At 56.1% G+C, this 16,885-nt stretch overlaps 2 protein-coding genes across 2 annotated transcripts in view; both read left to right on the top strand.

The window, feature by feature from the left end:
• Positions 1-10,251, top strand: part of WIZ (widely interspaced zinc finger motifs) — an 18,686-nt gene extending 8,435 nt beyond the window's left edge. The window contains exons 4-8 of the mRNA XM_011953230.1: positions 4,907-5,458; positions 6,566-7,093; positions 7,305-7,724; positions 7,958-8,153; positions 9,105-10,251. Coding sequence (XP_011808620.1) covers positions 4,907-5,458; positions 6,566-7,093; positions 7,305-7,724; positions 7,958-8,153; positions 9,105-9,264 — 1,856 coding nt within the window. The 3' untranslated portion in view covers positions 9,265-10,251. The remainder of the gene's footprint in view (positions 1-4,906; positions 5,459-6,565; positions 7,094-7,304; positions 7,725-7,957; positions 8,154-9,104) is intronic.
• Positions 10,252-13,197: 2,946 nt separating this feature from the next.
• The window catches only part of AKAP8L (A kinase (PRKA) anchor protein 8-like), a gene marked incomplete at its 3' end in the record, with an annotated part of 52,456 nt that continues 48,768 nt past the window's right edge, over positions 13,198-16,885 (top strand). The window contains exon 1 of the mRNA XM_011953409.1: positions 13,198-13,392. Within this exon, the coding sequence (XP_011808799.1) occupies positions 13,380-13,392 (13 nt within the window). The remainder of the gene's footprint in view (positions 13,393-16,885) is intronic.

Below are 16,885 nucleotides of genomic sequence, written 5' to 3'. Positions count from 1 at the left end.
AAGAGCCCGCGCTTGGGAGGGTGCGGGGAGGGGAAGGTCGGAATCCCGCCTGCCGGTGCCGCCGCCCCCGACCCCTTCCGTCCAGTCTCCGGGACGCCCCCCCTCCCCCAGGCCCTTTAGTCGTGTGGGCCCAGAGCCTTCTGTCGCCGCTTGTAGGATCCTAGGCTTCAGAAACACTCCTCCGCCGCTCCTTGAGACCTTTGCCCCGTCTGACAGATGTCCCTTGCCCCCTTTGGAGCCCCGGGAGCGTCCCTTGCCACGGTTCCGGTCCGTCCGGTGCGGAAACTCACTTCAGCCCTGCCCTATCTGACAGATGCGCCCACCCGACCCGGAGACTTTGACAAAGTCTTCGGTGTCCCAGTCCTCAGCGCTTACTCTTTGCTTCTGTGAGACTCAAACTGAGCATGGAACCTACATGGCCCCTGCCCCGTTACATCCCACTGAACGCTTCTAAGGCCCTATCTGGCACACAGTTCCTTCATCCTCTGAGCCTTTGCCATCCTCTGAACTCTAAATTTGGAATTCAACTGGCCTTCCCGGCCCCTTTGAAAAACTAGACGTGCAAATTCACCCTTCGGTTCCCTCTGCCACACACTCCTCACCCAGGGATGCTACGGACCTGATAGATGTCTCAGAAACTTAACACAAAGTTCTGTGATTCCAACTCTTTCTGTCCGCAGTCAGATCGCTGTAGGTGCAGACACTAGGTTCTCACCTTACCCCACTTAGGGCTCAGCTTGTGATGAGGCGGCTCTGCAGCCCTGGTTCCCCCATTGTCTCTGCAGCCCCAGCTGTTTTGTCTGGTGGAGATTCCTCACAAGGGTTGTGAAGCCACTTCGCTGTCCCTGGCTCCCTGGCTCCCTGGCTCCCTGCCTCTGCGTGGCCTCTCCAGCCTCCTGACCCTGGTGTTTTGTTGAATTCCCTTTCTGAATGCCTCCCACCCTCACCCTCAAGACAGGCAGATGTTGCCCCTCACAAGTTCTGCCCAGAGAGATCTTTTCTTTGAGATTCCCCGGGATGGGAGTTCGGGCTCACATTTGCATTACACCCCAGACCTGTCCATGCTGTAGTGTGTGGAAGCAGCTGCTGGTGTCTGCTGTAAGTGGCAGCCTCAGTGTCCCTGCATTGGATAGGTTCTGGGGGTTATGGGTGGAACCTCAGCTTTCCTGGGGTGAGTCGCCTGGCAGAGTGACAGCAGACATCAAGGATAAGGAAGAAGGTCATCTTCTTAGTTCTGGGGATAGACAGCCTGCAACTTGCCTGGGCTGAGCCTGTCTTCCCAACCCACAGGCCTGGGTTCTGAGGAAAACGCAATGGTGGCCATGGACTTGGGCTCTCCCTCGCTCCCTAAGAAGAGCCTGCCTGTCCCTGGGGCCCTGGAGCAGGTGGCCAGTCGGCTGAGCAGCAAAGTGGCTGCAGAGGTTCCTCATGGCAGCAAACAAGAGCTGCAGGACCTCAAGGGTGAGTGGCCCAGGTGGCATGGCAGGGGATGCTGGCCAGGCTGGTTACCCTCACAGGGGCACTCTTGTGCCTTGGGGTTAATGTGGGGCTCCAGGTTGTCCGCAGTTTTCCCTCTGGCACCTTGAGGCACCAAGGTTGGCACTCAGCTGTCTTCTCCCTTGAACTTCTGTCCTGGGCATGCGTGGCCCTGAGCTGCACCCTCATGGGGTGAGGGACAGCATCCCGAGAAGCAGTGGGCGTGGTGGTCCAGAGCTCATACTCAGACCCAGTTCATTTGCTGAATCTGGCCTTTGCTAGCTGTGTGATCTCTCGCATGACACCATTTCTTCGTCTGTTGATCCTAAGGTTGTTAATGACTAGTGACGGGCCCTCGGGTGGACAGGGAGGTGAGAGGAGCAAAGTGAATTTGGCCCTTGCTCTTGAGGGCCATTCAAGTTGGGGAACAGGGAGACAGAGAAGCAGATAGACAAGGATAAAGGCTCTTTGGAAGAGGGTGCAGTAGACTGCAAGGACCAGTGTTTCGGGCAGGAGTTGAGCCACAGAGGGTGGTTAGAACTCAGTTCAGTGAAGCATGTGGCTGGCAGGTCAGCGTTTGTGTGAACCTGTTGCCAGGGCACCCAGTAGGCGTGAAAGGTTCTGAAAGGTGTCCCACTGGCTGGATGACAGAAGGGCTCTACCTCCTGCTGTGTGCCCTTGGGCACAACTTTTCCCTCTCTGAGCCTCAGTTTCTAACCCTTATTGGCAAAGCAGCCAAGCTATTCTCCGCCTTGTTAGGGTCATTGTGAGGTTCGGGGGGCCTGACGGAGGCAAAACACTTCCATGGAGCCTGGGTGAGTGGGACTCGGGGGAGGAGAAGCGGGAGAGCTGGGCCGCGGGCCTCACAACCTGCTCTCCCGGCCTCTGTGTTGCCCTTCAGCCCAGAGCCTGACCACCTGCGAGGTCTGCGGCGCCTGCTTTGAGACCCGAAAGGGCCTGTCCAGCCACGCGCGCTCCCACCTGCGGCAGCTGGGAGTGGCGGAGTCGGAGAGCAGCGGCGCACCCATCGACCTCCTCTACGAGCTTGTGAAGCAGAAGGGCCTGCCTGACGCCCACCTTGGGCTGCCCCCGGGCCTGGCTAAGAAGTCCAGCTCGCTGAAGGAGGTGGTCACCGGGGCACCCCGGCCCGGCTTGCTCACCCTGGCCAAGCCCTTGGATGCCCCTGCTGTCAACAAAGCCATCAAGTCGCCTCCCGGCTTCTCGGCTAAGGGCCTGGGCCACCCTCCCAGCTCTCCGCTCCTCAAAAAGACACCACTGGCCCTGGCGGGCTCCCCTACCCCTAAGAATCCTGAGGACAAGAGCCCCCAGCTGTCCCTGAGCCCCCGGCCGGCCTCCCCAAAGGCACAGTGGCCGCAGTCTGAGGATGAGGGGCCCTTGAACCTCAGTGAGTGTGGGTCCCGAGAGCCGAGGGAGGTTCTGGCGCTGGGAGGGACGGGACCTCAGGTTGGGCTAGAGGGCCCAGGGTGGGTGGGGGCGGTGGGGACTACAGCTCCCATGTCCTGGGTCAGCCGGGCCAGAATATCGGTCGAGCCTCTGCATCTCCTTTTGGGCCGCCTTGGATGTGGATCGTGTCTCCCACTTTACTTTGCTGATCTTCCCCCTGAAGGCCTCACTGTGGCTGCTGAGCCTGCCAGGGTCATGCTCGCCACTGAGGGGCAGCTCTTGGCTTTCTCTGGGCCTGTGGGTAGGGGCAGTGAAGGTAACCAGGGTTCCTGTGGCCCAGCTTTCTCAGTAGTAGTTGGAAGCATCTTGGGTAGACAGGGATCACCTAATGGCAGGTGCCCACAGTTGATCCTGTCATCAAGTCTTCCTGGTTGTCCATGCAGAGGCAGCTGTCTCTGCCTGCCAGTGAAGCCCCACTTCCTGGGCTGCCTGTGGGCACGGCAGGTAGGGTTTGGGAAGAAACCCTCCGGGTGCAGTGAGCAGGTTTAACGAGGACGTCCCTTACAACATCAGTCTTTCCCATATCTTTGTGGACATTAGAGTCTGGGGGTGACCCCAGGGTCTCACCCCCTGCCCAACGGAGTCCCCCATTTGGCACCTCATGTTCCCTTGAAGTTGCTTCCACTGAGTCTGCCGTGCTTTCAGGGGCACACCTGCCCTTGGCTGCATGAGTCCAGCAGCCACCATCGCCCCCACACAGCTCCCATAGCAGGGATCCTAGGGGAGAGGGTCAGGGAGTATCCGATTATCTGGAATTTGGTCACTGCCTGTCTACCCAACGTCCTTAAGCTCTCTACACTCCCCTTGATGCCAAAGGGCTAGGCAGGAAATAGGATGTCCTGCTTTCCAAACTTCAAAAGAAATCTGCAGCCTGAGTCTTGCACCCCCCAACTGCGTGAGCAGCCAAAAATCACACCAGACCCTCCTGCCTCAGGCCCCCAAGGCCAGCCAAGGTGGCGGCCGTGAACCCCCCCCCTGTGTTTTGTCTCCGCAGCTTTAGATAGTGACGGGGGCAGAGAGCTGGACTGCCAGCTGTGCGGTGCCTGGTTTGAGACCCGCAAGGGCCTGTCCAGCCACGCCCGTGCCCACCTGCGCCACCTGGGCGTCAGCGATCCGGACGCCAAGGGATCCCCCATAGACGTGCTCCACGGGCTCATCAGGAGGGACGGCGTCCAGATCCGCCTCCCACTCAGGCGCGGCGCCCTGGCCCACCCGGGGCGGCCGCCTCCCACCTCCGCGGCCCTCTCCTTGCTCCCCCCCCCACCGCCGGCCAAGAAGGCCAAGCTGAAGGCCGCGGGTATGGCCAGCCCCTGGGGGAAGCAGGACCTCTCGGCCGCTGCAGCCGCCGGCATTTTCTGGGCCTCTGATGTGGAGCCGTCTCCTCTCAACCTCTGTAGGTTCTCGCTTCAGCTGCCCCCTCCTCACTGCGGGCCCTGGAGCCCCTCCCGGGGGGGGGGGTCACAGCCCCCTCCCTGCTGGGGCAGGGAGTAGACAGGGGCCCTTGGCAGTGGGCCGGTTCTGCCCAGAGATCTTGTTGGCAGTGGGCTGCTAGGCCCTCTCTCTTGGCCTTTGACCTCCGTGACCCGTCCTGAGAATGAAGGCCAAGGTGGGGAGATCCTGCCTTTTAGTGTGCAAAGCACCCACATCTGCCCCTGCCTGAATGGCACATAGCACCTAGGCTGCCCTCCCTGCCTCACCCTATCCTTGTTGGGACCCACAGAGCAATGGAATCTTGATTCCATCCTCCTCCGCCAGGACCAAGGGCCCATGTGCTCTCTGGAGCCTCCCCTCACTCCTGCCGGGTATCTGGCCCCCAGCCCCGCTCTTCCACTCCCTGCACCTGCCCTCACCATCCTAACCTGTGGGCGTGTTGCTGCCGCCCACGCCCAGCCGACCAGGACACTCCTACAGGTGACCATGCTGGCAGTTCTATGATGCTAACTGGCCCCTTCTCCTCCTGCTGCAGCTTCAGGCCCAGAGCCAGCACGAGACATCCGCTGTGAGTTCTGCGGCGAGTTCTTCGAGAACCGCAAGGGCCTCTCGAGCCATGCGCGCTCCCACCTGCGGCAAATGGGCGTGACCGAGTGGTACGTCAATGGCTCGCCCATCGACACGCTGCGGGAGATCCTGAAGAGACGGACCCAGTCTCGGCCTGGCGGACCTCCCAACCCACCAGGGCCAAGCCCAAAAACCCTGGCCAAGATGATAGGCGGCACAGGTCCTGGCAGCTCACTGGAAGCCCGCAGCCCCTCGGACCTTCACATCTCACCCTTGGCCAAGAAGTTGCCACCGCCACCAGGCAGCCCCCTGGGCCACTCACCAACTGCCTCTCCTCCTCCTACGGCCCGGAAGATGTTCCCAGGCCTGGCTGCACCCTCCTTGCCCAAGAAGCTGAAGCCTGAACAAATACGGGTGGAGATCAAGCGGGAGATGCTGCCGGGGGCCCTTCATGGGGAACTGCACCCATCTGAGGGTCCCTGGGGGGCGCCACGGGAAGACATGACACCCCTGAACCTGTGTAAGTGTGACCTCGCAGTAGGGCAGGGAGAACAGTTGGAGGGGTCTCCTCCCTGCCTCCCCTTGGGGGTATCCAGAGTGCCTAGGGTTGAATTGGAAGGGATGACATGCAGGTAGAGAGGACACGGGGTTAGCTGTGTGTTCTTGCTATGCAGACCCCTGCAACTGAGCTGCTGCTCAATTGTCTTTTATTCACCTGAGAAGCAGGATTGTGTCATTCAGTGACAGCAGAAAGATTCCATCTCTTGTGCCATTTCAATCAATTGGTAGTGGCTGCCAGCCAGACTCCTAGGGAGAAAGACTGCGGGGATCCATTAGTGATGTCTGCTACAGCAGGCGTGTAGGGACTGGCAGTGAATGTCTGAACTGTGTCTTTCTGACATTTTTGGTAATTAAGTGCTTGACATTTGGAGTCAAGTGTGAGTTAAGATCTCTGTTCTTCCCCAGTCTAGCTCTGTGTGACCATGGGCAAGTTTCCTCATTTGGAAGATGGAGGTCAGCATAGTCCCAACTCTGTCTTTTTTTCTTGAGGATTAAGTGGAATAAAGTACTTAGCATGCACCTGGTTACAGAAAACTCTGTATGTCGTCCTTATAATGTCACTTGCTCGCTTGCCTGTGACACCAGCACTGTGTTCATTCTGCTCAGATTGATTGGATGCCCACTCTGTGCTGAGCAGGTGAGGGCAGCCCAGGCTGTGCCTTAGCACTCACATACGTTGTGTACCAGCTCTGTGCCCCGTGCTCAGAGCTGTTCCCATTTTAGACCCTCCCATAGTGACACTGGGAAGTAGGGGTTTTCATCTCCATTTTGCAGCGGAGGAAACTGAGGCTCAGAGAGGGAAAGTGACTTGCCCAGGATCATACAGGGAGATACCTTGAAGCCAGCTAGAATTTGAGATGACAGAACAGGCAGAAGAGCCAGATGTACACAAGGGCTTGTGGAGGCCCAGATGAGGGAGCAGGTTGTTGCGGTCTGGTGGGTGGCATGGACAGGGGTAGCTAGGCAACTGGCACTGATATGGGGGCTTTGAGCTTGGAGGCTTCCTGCCCGCAGCCGCCGCCTCCTTCTCCTCCTCCTCCTTCCCCCTACCCTGGATCCCCTGCAGCGTCCCGGGCAGAGCCGGTGCGCGACATCCGCTGTGAGTTCTGCGGCGAGTTCTTCGAGAACCGCAAGGGCCTGTCGAGTCACGCACGCTCACACCTGCGGCAGATGGGTGTGACCGAGTGGTCGGTCAATGGTTCGCCCATCGACACACTGCGAGAGATCCTCAAGAAGAAGTCCAAGCCGTGCCTCATCAAGAAGGAGCCACCGGCTGGAGACCTGGCCCCTGCCTTGGCTGAGGATGGGCCTCCCACCATGGCCCCTGGGCCTGTGCAGTCCCCACTGCCGCTGTCGCCCCTGGCTGGCCGGCCAGGCAAACCAGGTGCAGGGCCAGCACAGGTTCCTCGTGAGCTCAGCCTGACGCCCATCACTGGGGCCAAGCCCTCAGCCACTGGCTACCTGGGCTCAGTGGCAGCCAAGCGGCCCCTGCAGGAGGACCGCCTCCTCCCAGCAGAGGTCAAGGCCAAGACCTACATCCAGACTGAACTGCCCTTCAAGGCAAAGACGCTTCACGAGAAGACCTCCCACTCCTGTAAGCAGCGGGCGGCAGGGTCCCGGGAGGGCGACCGCCAGGGCCTGCCAGGCCAGGCCAGGCAATGCCACAAGCGTGGACTGACCCCAAGTGGGGCCCCCATGGCTGGGTCTCTGCGGGAGGCGGGATTGGCACCTGGCCTGGGCAGGGCCGTCTGGGTGCACCTGCCCCGTTCGGGCTGTGGCTCAGCAGCACCCCCTCCGCCCCGCAGCCACCGAGGCCTGCTGCGAGCTGTGTGGCCTTTACTTTGAAAACCGCAAGGCCCTGGCCAGCCACGCAAGGGCACACCTGCGGCAGTTCGGCGTGACCGAGTGGTGCGTCAATGGCTCGCCCATCGAGACACTGAGCGAGTGGATCAAGCACCGGCCCCAGAAGGTGGGCGCCTACCGCAGCTACATCCAGGGCGGCCGCCCCTTCACCAAGAAGTTCCGCAGTGCCGGCCATGGCCGTGACAGTGACAAGCGGCCGTCCCTGGGGCTGGCACCCGGGGGCCTGGCCGTGGTCGGCCGCAGTGCCGGGGGGGAGCCAGGGCCTGAGGCTGGCCGGGCAGCCGACAGTGGTGAGCGGCCTCTGGCAGCCAGCCCGCCAGGCACCGTGAAGGCTGAGGAGCACCAGCGACAGAATATCAACAGTGAGTGCTGGTGGCGGAGGGTCGGAAGCGCAGCAGGCACCTGCCAGGCCCACCCAGCCACTCCCCAGGTGCTCTGCCGTGGCCCTTTAGTCCTTTCTCTAGTTGCTCACCCATTCACCCGTCCATCACCCATCCTGCCCATCCAGGTAGCATCAGCCCTCAGCCCTTGTGTATTCCAAGTCTCTGCAGCATCCACCCCTCCCACTCATCTCTGGTCCCTCTCTCCACCTTAGAATTCGAACGCCGACAAGCCCGCCCTCCAGATGCCTCCGTAGCCCGGGGAGGCGAGGACACCAATGACCTACAGCAGAAGTTGGAGGAGGTGCGGCAACCCCCACCCCGAGTCCGGCCGGTCCCCTCCCTGGTGCCCCGGCCCCCCCAGACATCACTTGTCAAGTTTGTGGGCAACATCTACACCCTCAAATGCAGGTAGGCTGCCCCTGGGGGAGGGAGGGAGACCGCCTGAGTGGGCCTTGGTCACCCAGAGCCTTGGACAGGATAGGGTCTGGTGGGAGCTGGGAGCTGTCGCCTCAGTGGCTGCCCTTGGGTGTGGTGGGGCTCAGGCTAAAGGCTGACACCCTGAGCTTTGTAGCCTGCGAGAGCTGGGTTCAGATCCCAACTCTGCCACTTACCAGCTTAGTGACCTCAGGGAAGGACTTAACTGTTCCTTACCTCAATTTCCTCACTCATAAAAGCGGGTTGATAACAAACCTACCTTACAGATTTGTTACGAGGAGTAAGTGAATTAAATATTTATAAAGCACTCAGAACTGCCTGGCACATGGTAAGTAAGCACTCAACTAGTGTCTGGCTCAAGAAAAAAGTAGGTCTTAGTTAAATCTTACCAAACTCCACAAGTACATCAAAGAGCAGGGAACTGGGACTCTGAGACATGAGGTGACTTGCCTGAGGCCGTACAGGCCAAGTCAGAAGTCAGAGTCAAAGCCAAGTCTTGAGCCATGGAGCTTGGGCTCCAGGCCTCCGTGCTGTGAGGCCTCTTTAGGTGCCAGGAAGACAGGAGGAGGAGGAGGGAGGCCTGGCTCATTGGGTAGGATTTGCTTCTCTGTGCCCTCTACCGTCTCAGAGTCTATGTATCTGCCAGATGGCAGGGGTACTTGGAAGCCAGTAGCCCTTAGCTGGCCCCAGTGACTTCTGAGCATAGAGGCAGGGGTCTCTGTGAGCCCCTGCCATGACCCCATGGTGAGTGGAGGTGGCTGTCCTTGGGAAATGCCTGACTTCTGGGCCCCTCTTCCCCCGCCTCCTGGGCTTGCTCTGTCCACACTAAGTAGCAGCAGGTGTGCCCAGGGACGTGGGCAAGGCTATGCTTCCGCCTCTCCTCACAGCACTGGCCACTCCCTCTCTCTCTGTTCACCCACGCAGGTTCTGTGAGGTGGAATTCCAGGGCCCCCTCTCCATCCAGGAAGAGTGGGTGCGGCACTTACAGCGGCACATCCTGGAGATGAACTTCTCCAAAGCGGACCCCCCGCCTGAGGAGTCCCAGGCCCCGCAGGCACAGACAGCGGCGGCAGAGGCTCCCTAACACAAAAGCATTCCAGATCCCCTCTCGTGCCACCTCTGTCTCCTCTTCCTCCTCTGTGTCCTCGTCCCTCTTCCTCTTTCTTTCCGTTTCCAAAGGAGCAAGCCAAAACCTCAAACCGGCGCCCCTTGGGGGCCGGGCACACTACAGCCAGGGCGCCGGGAGCCAGCTAGCTGCCCTTCCCCCAGCCTGAGGACTCTGGGGCCACAGAGTGTCTTCCTTCAGCCCATGCCCACCTGGTCCAGCAGGGGCAGCAGCCAGGTCTCTGGTGGCAGCCGATCTGGTCACAGGGGAAGACAGCACTCCCCCGTCTAGCAGCCAGGCAGGGCAATGTCTGCCATCCGTGGCCATTTGCAAAGACCCCAAAGACCCCTGTTCTGGTTCCCTCTTGCCCCCATGAATATCCTCTCACACGCATGTACATGCGAACACACACACACACGCACCTCGTGAGACCCGGGACCTGCCCCGGACCCCCAGTTCCTGGGTTGAACGACCACATCATGCCACGGTGCTTGCTCAGGGGAAGCCACACTCCCTCTGTGGGGCCTGCTGGGGCCTGGGAGCCCCTCACTGAGCCCACAATGCCACGGAAATCCTTGTTGGTTGCCCCCCAGAGGGGCCTTCCCAGCTGGGAAGAGCTCAGAGCTGACAGCTGCCTCCTGCCATGTCAAGGCCCCCCAAAGAGCCTCAGGGGCTCTGGGGCCCTGGAGGGTGGGGTTGGGGGGTGGGACTCTCCTCCCCCACTCCTGCTCCCTCTCCCTTTTCACTGTTGCTTTCTATGTATAGCTCCCTAGACCTTTCACTTTTTTAAAAACGCATTTTGTGTAGAGAATAAGGAACGTGGATCTTTTTATTTTGCAATCCTGGGCCAGCTAGAAGCCGGGAGCTGATTGACCTTTTAACTTTTTTCAGTGGCCACATTTTGGTTATCGATGTACCTAGAAGTATGTAAATTAGATTAAATTTCTCTTCTGGAAACGCCCTGGGGCAGGCAGCCAGCGTGTGTTTTTCTGTCGAGTGGACAGGCTGGCATTGGCTGGCAGCCGGGGCTGGGATCGGGGCCTCCTCTGTCCAGAGCCATGGAGGCCCTGGGTTTTCCCGTTGGCCGCCAAGCAAACCAGACGCAGCTGGGGATGAGCCCAAGTTCCCAGCTGTTGGCGCTTTATGCCATGGTTGGTGGGGGGGGCTCTGGCTGGCTGGCAAAGTGGCTCCAGTGAGCAGACGAACCAGGGTTCTGGGCAGCCCGTCTGGGAAGGGAGCCAGGATCAAGAAGCAGTTGAGGCTAGGGGAGCTTATCAAGGGCAGGAGCTACCAGCGAGGGTGTCGGGGACCCGCTGGGAGCATTTGGCGGGGGGAGCGGGGGCAGTGGGGATGTAGAGAGCTGGAACTCACCTGCTTTTAATACATGTGACTTCTAGTTAGACACATGCACCCCTAACCCAAGGAACACGGGAAAAGAGGAGCCACTGGCTCCTTTGCGATGTTATTTATTTTCTTGCTCTGCAAATGTTTATTGAACATTTCTCAGATTTTAAGAGATTTTGTTGGCTGCTCCTTCTTGTTTATTGCATGTGGTTTTTCAGCTCATCCTTTTCACTAAACGGCCAAGTGCTGGAAAGTGGGAATGACCTCATGGCGTGTGGACAGAAGGGGCCACCTCTACTCCCAGCCCTGCTTTCTGGGCCCTCCCATCATACCCCTTCCTGGGAAGGAGGGGTTAACAGGCTGCAATAACACGCCCACAAGGGTGGTCTTGGCCCGCACATCTGCTTCTGTAGGGTCAGGACGCACATCTTGCCTGGTGGCAGAAGGCCGCAACTACTTCTGTCCATCCTGTGCTGTGGGTGGGTGGATGTATCCAAGACTTAGGAAGCAGGGAGAGTATCTTATGAGCTGACTCAAAGGTGTTTCTTCCTCTTTCAACTTTTCATAAGTCAGTTTTTATTTTTTGAGACAGGGTCTCATTCTGTTGCCCAAGCTGGAGTGCAGTGGTAGGACCTTGGCTTACTGTAGTCTCTGCCTCCTGGGTTCAAGTGATTCTCCTGCCTCAGCCATCCAGGTAGCCGGGATCACAGGCGTGCACCACCACCCTTGGCTTATTTCTGTAATTTTTGTAGAGACGGGGGTTTCACCATGTTGCCCGGGCTGGTCTTGAACTCCTGAGCTCAAGCAATCATCCTCCCAAAATGCTGGGATTACAGGCATGAGCCACTATGCCCGGCCCATAAGTCAGTTTTTGAAATATAAAAGTGGTATAGGCTAGATGTAACAAAAAACAATCAAATGATACAAGAGCTTATAAAGTCACATGGCAAGTTCCTCCCCACCAATCATGCAGTGAGGTGAGGGTCACGTGTGTCCTTGGAAGAGTCGCCTCCAGTTCTTGCAGGGGGATGTTTTCCTAAAACTTTCTGAGCATTGCTCTTCTCTGCTCAAGCCATTTTAATGCACCTCGGGCAGCAAAGTCTCAGCCTTTGAGCTGTGCTCTCTGTGAGGGTGTTGGATGTAAATGAAAGTCAAATCAGGGTACAATGATGGCTGCGGCAAGTGCCATGAAGGAACGAACCTTCATGCCTTGGTTTGAAAGACAGGCAGGCATCCCTGAGGCTGACAGGGAGATGAACCCCAAAGCCAGAGTGCTTATCCGTCAGACCTCTGCTTCATGTGTGGAGTTGCTCACTTAACACATCATAAGTGGCTTCGTTCCATATGGCAGCAAGTTCTGCAGAAGCCTCATTTGGGTGGGGGAGTTTTATTAAAACAGTTTATCATGGAGAATTCCAACTATACAAAAGTACAGCAAACAGTAAAATGGACCCTCATCTACCCATCACTTGACAACCCATGACCAATGTCTTCAGCTGTAAGAGGTTTATCTTATAGATCCTTGCTTCCTCCTCCACTCTCTACCTGTCTGAATTGTGTGAAGCACATCCTGGCCATAAGATTAGTTAACTTCTTAGAATTTCAGTATGTTTCTCCGAATGTTTTAAATGCCACTATTACACCTAAAGAAATCGACAATATCAAAAAGTAGCAACATACCTTAAAAAAAGTATTAAAACATACGAAGTGTAGAAGTCATAATTGCGCAGCTTGATGAGTTTTCACAAACACACGTTAAGTACTCTTTTTGGGGCAGCTCTGTCGTCTCTAGCAATTACGAGTTGTCCCTGGCAGGAGTTTCCGTGTGCCCAGGAAACAGACTGAGGACATGACTGGTGCCCGGCTGCACTATTGCAGGATCTCTGGAGTCCAGAGTGAATCAAGACGGTTTTAGAAGCAAAGTGCCCATTTTAGCACGTAACTGTCAAGGACCTTGAGCAAATCATGAGTTCCAAGCTTCAGTTATAAGTGGGGATTAAAAGCTTCTTGCAGGTTTGAAGGACCATTTGAATGACACACGATACAAACGGAATTATTATACATATAAGCATATGCCCTATAAATATATTTGTTACCGTTTTGTGACGATTAATCACGTTTATTCAGTGCACTGGCCCCGGAATGATTCCTTTACACACATTTTGTCATGTAATGTTGAAACGTGTGTCCAGCACCTTGTTTGGTGCTGAGTTTTAATTTTCTCATTCCAACATGGCTTTGCTATGCTCATTTTGGAGCCGAAGGCCAGAGAAGTTGAGACACGTAGCTAGGTTTACCCAGCACCTCGGTGGCGGAGCTGGCATCCCAGCCGTGCCCTGAGCCGTAGACCCGGCTCCCTCTGGCGGGTCTCCAGGGCACTGGCGCTCCTCCAGCCCGACCGCGCTTGGGCCTTGGGGCTTTCCGTAGTGCACAGCTCCGCCCCCTCGAATGCTATAGGACTCCGCCTCTCTGCCGGCTTCTCTAGGCCAATCACTGAGGCCTTAGACTAACAGAAGGCGGGGCTCACACGAGATTGCCAGCCACTTCCAGCCACTGATATGAGGAGGCATAGAGATAGACGGCGGTACCATCCAATAGGCGTGAAGCCGAGGCCGGTATGAGCCAATGCGGTCGGGAGGCGGGGCTTGGGTGTGTGTCGAGGGGACCCCGTGGTTAGCAGCCGCTATCGAAGCGTCGGATGTGCAGGGCAGCAGCAGCCGGCGTCCTCGGATGTTGTGTTACCCGCCACCATGAGCTACACAGGTGGGCCCGGCAGGGTGGGGTCGGGCTCTGCGTGGGGGATGGGACAGGGACGTGCGGATGCCGCACCAGGCTTTGCCCGCACCTCCCCTGGGGCCCCTTCACTGCCCTCCCTGCGGTCACAAAATGGCGCCGCTGGCCCGTCGCCTCAGGGTCGCTTCTCTCACGCCTCGTTGCCTCAGCTCTCTGTGCCTGCAGCCGGCGTCCCGGCTCCCGGCCGCCTGAGGTCTTGGCTTCTGTCGCCTGTGTCCGTGGGCCCGGGCCTCAGCGCGCGAGGTCTCCGCCCCCACCACCTCAGTCCCTGGCCTGCGCTCCTGGACCTCGACGCCTTAGGTTTTCCTTTCTCAGGCCTTGGTGCTTACGAGCAGTCAGCAGGCTCGGCTGCCGTCGCCATTGTCGCGTCCTCCCCCGCGCTGTTTCTCTGCAAAAACGCCGCAGCTCTACACCCCCATCCCGATCCCACCCACCACCCCCTTTTGTCTATTTCAGAACTGGGAGAGGCTCCAGGCCCTAGGGGGATAAGTAAATATTGGAAAGGTTTGGGCTGAGCGGGGAGTCTTGGGCCCCTAGGGGGCTGAACTGCAAGGAATGACAAGGTTCCACGTTAATTCCCTCTACGTCTGTCAAATGAACCGTGTCTGGTGCAGATTGGGTACTGGGAATACGGACAAGACTTCATCAAGCAGCTTAGAGGCGAGGACGGATCTTAATAGGCAAATAAGCGAGTGCAGGATATATTTTAGGGTGGTCAGTACCGTGCGGGCGTCGCTCCACTACATGGAGTGGTTGGAGCCCTCTGTAAAGAGGTGACATTTGAGCAGAGATCTAAATGGAGTGAGAGAATAAAGATATCTGGCCCAAGGAGCTTTTGCTGTAAAAGGCTTACGGGCAGGAACTGCCTGGCTTGTTAGAAGATCAGCCAAAGAGGCCAGTGGGAGGCCAATGGGATTTGAAAGGGAGAGTGGGTGATAATATCCGAGAGCCCCTCTCCGCCCTCCGCAATATGCTTGGGCGACTGTAAATCATCACTGGGTGAATTGCCAAGGCCTCCTGGATTTCCCTTGGCAGTGACTGATGAGGATTCTCAGCCAGGAGACTTAGGCTAGGCCTCCCCATTTGGTGAGCGTATTATAGGCTTGAGCGTGTGTGGTTGCCAGGTAACCTGCATTCTACTTGGAATGTTGAGAACTGAGAAGGGAACATGAGTCTCTGGAGCTCCTTTGTAGACCACTTTATGTTTGCATAGGCAAGAAGGTAGTGCCAGTCCCCTCTACCCTGGCTCCCAGGTCAGGAGCTTTCCAAGAACCCCAGTTTTTCTAGCAACCATCCCCCAGCCCAGTGGCTTCTCAGCCAGGGGTGATTCTGCCCCCAGAGGACATCTGGCAGTGTCTGGAGACATTTTTGGTTGTCACATATGGGAGGGGAAGTGCTGCTGGTATCTGGTGGATGGAGGCTTGGGATGTTGCCCTGCTACGGTATACACAATGACACCTACTGCAAAGAAGTATCTGGCCTCAAACATCAGCAGTGCCCAGGTTGGGCAGCTCTGCTAGAGCCTTTCTGTAACTTTCCTAGTTCAGGAGGAAAGACTGTAGGGTTGTTACGACATCTCTGGGATTGGAATATAATTCTCACCAAGTCTTACCAAGAACTGGAAGACAGTTTCATGGTTTTTAAAAACAGGACTGCTGAAGAAACCAGAAGATGAATGGTTGGGTGCTGTGGGGTAGCTGAGTAATGGAGCTCTTTTTCTTTAATAGATGAGGAAACTGAGTTACAAGGTCACTAATGACCCAACCTGAATTCCAGCTCTAGACTTGTAGGCTGTAGTTCTGGGTTTGGGTGGGCACTGAGATAGCCAAGCTAATAAAGTAATGATTCGTTTTTCCTTTATCTTGATAAACTGAAAACCACAGTAATTTATAATGTGAGTCTTCCCCTTTTAAGAAGTAGGGCACTAAAGTCAAAGGCATTTTAAGTCACATTTCAGACAACTACTAGCTTTAAGAGTAAGTCCTAGAGGCCTCGAAGCAAATGTTAACCATTATTAAACATAAAAGGTGACTAATAAATCTTTCTATTAACTCGCCCTGCTTTTGAACCCAGTTACTTTATTTATACGTGGGAAAGGAAGCTGCATCTCTAGCACTGAGAGGGGAAGAGGAGAGCAGTGGAAAACAGGACAGAAATATCCAGAATCAGGCCCTCAAACAAAGGTCTGAAATGCTACCGCACTTGTCACAGAAACATGTATTTATTGTCTTACACAGTTTCCTTATGTTTGGAATGGACAGGTGATTTCGCTGGGTGGTTCTAGCTTGGAATATCATGAGGTTACATTTGGGATCTCTATCTGGACTAGAGTCGTCTGAAAGCCTGACTGAGGCTGGAGGTCCCACCTCCAAGGTGACTTAAACTCCCATGCCTGGCGGGCTGATGCTGGCCGTTAATTCTTGGCCCCATGGATCTGTCCCTAGGGCTGGCTGCTGGAGAGTCCTCACAACATGGTGGCTGGTTTTCCCCATACTGAATGATCCCAGAAAGAGCAAGGCAGAAATCCCAGAAGTCACACTCAGTCATTTTCATAAATCTTATTGGTTGCACTGGCTACATCTATTAGTTGGGAGGGATCTACACAACATTAAGAGGCAAGAATGATTGGAGACTATCTTGGAGGATGGTTGTCACCCTACTCTTGGCTCAGATAATAAAGGTTGGAGGCAACCTAACCTAATTCCAGTTATCCTTTAATTTTTGGCACTCTCTGTTACTCCTTCAAATATGACTCTCTTTTCTAGATCAGGCACGGTGGCTCACACCTGTAATCTCAACACTTTGGGAGGCCAAGGCAGGAAGATTGCCTGAGGCCGGGAGTTTGAGATGAACCTGGGCAACACAGCAAGACCCTTTCTCTATAAAAATTAAAAATGAAAAGTTAACTATGCAAGATTGAGGCTGCAGTGAGCCATGATTGTGCCACTGCGCTCCAGCCTGGATGACAGTGAGACTCTGGGAGGTTTGCTGGAGCCCAGGAATTCAACATTGCTGAGTTATGATCATGCCAATGCACTCCAGCCTGGGCAACAGAGCAATATCCTGTCTCAAGAAAATATATACTGTTTTTTAAAAAGGAAAAAGAAGGAAAAGTATAAAACTGAGAAACTTTTGTTTTGTTTTGTTGAGACAGGGTCTCACTATGTTGCCCAGGCTGGAATGCAGTGGCGCCATCATAGCTCACTGCAGCCTTGCCCTCCTGTGCTCAGGTGATCTTCCCACCTCACCTCAGCCTCCCAAGTAGCTGTGACTGCATGTGCATGCCACCATGCCCGGCTAATTTTTTATTTCTGAGATGAGGTCTCACTATGTTGCCAGGCAGGTCTTGAACTCCTAGGCTCAAGTGATCCTCCCAACTCAGCCTCCCAGAGTACTGGTGTTACAGACATGAGCCCCAGCATTTGGCCTGCTTTTGTTTTTTGTTTCTGTTTTTTTTTTTTTT

This window comes from Colobus angolensis, unplaced genomic scaffold (genome assembly GCF_000951035.1).
Source record: "Colobus angolensis palliatus isolate OR3802 unplaced genomic scaffold, Cang.pa_1.0 Scaffold36, whole genome shotgun sequence".
Taxonomy (NCBI): domain Eukaryota; kingdom Metazoa; phylum Chordata; class Mammalia; order Primates; family Cercopithecidae; genus Colobus; species Colobus angolensis.
Note: the sequence above shows the minus strand (reverse complement) of the source record. Positions and strands in the feature narration are given on the sequence as shown.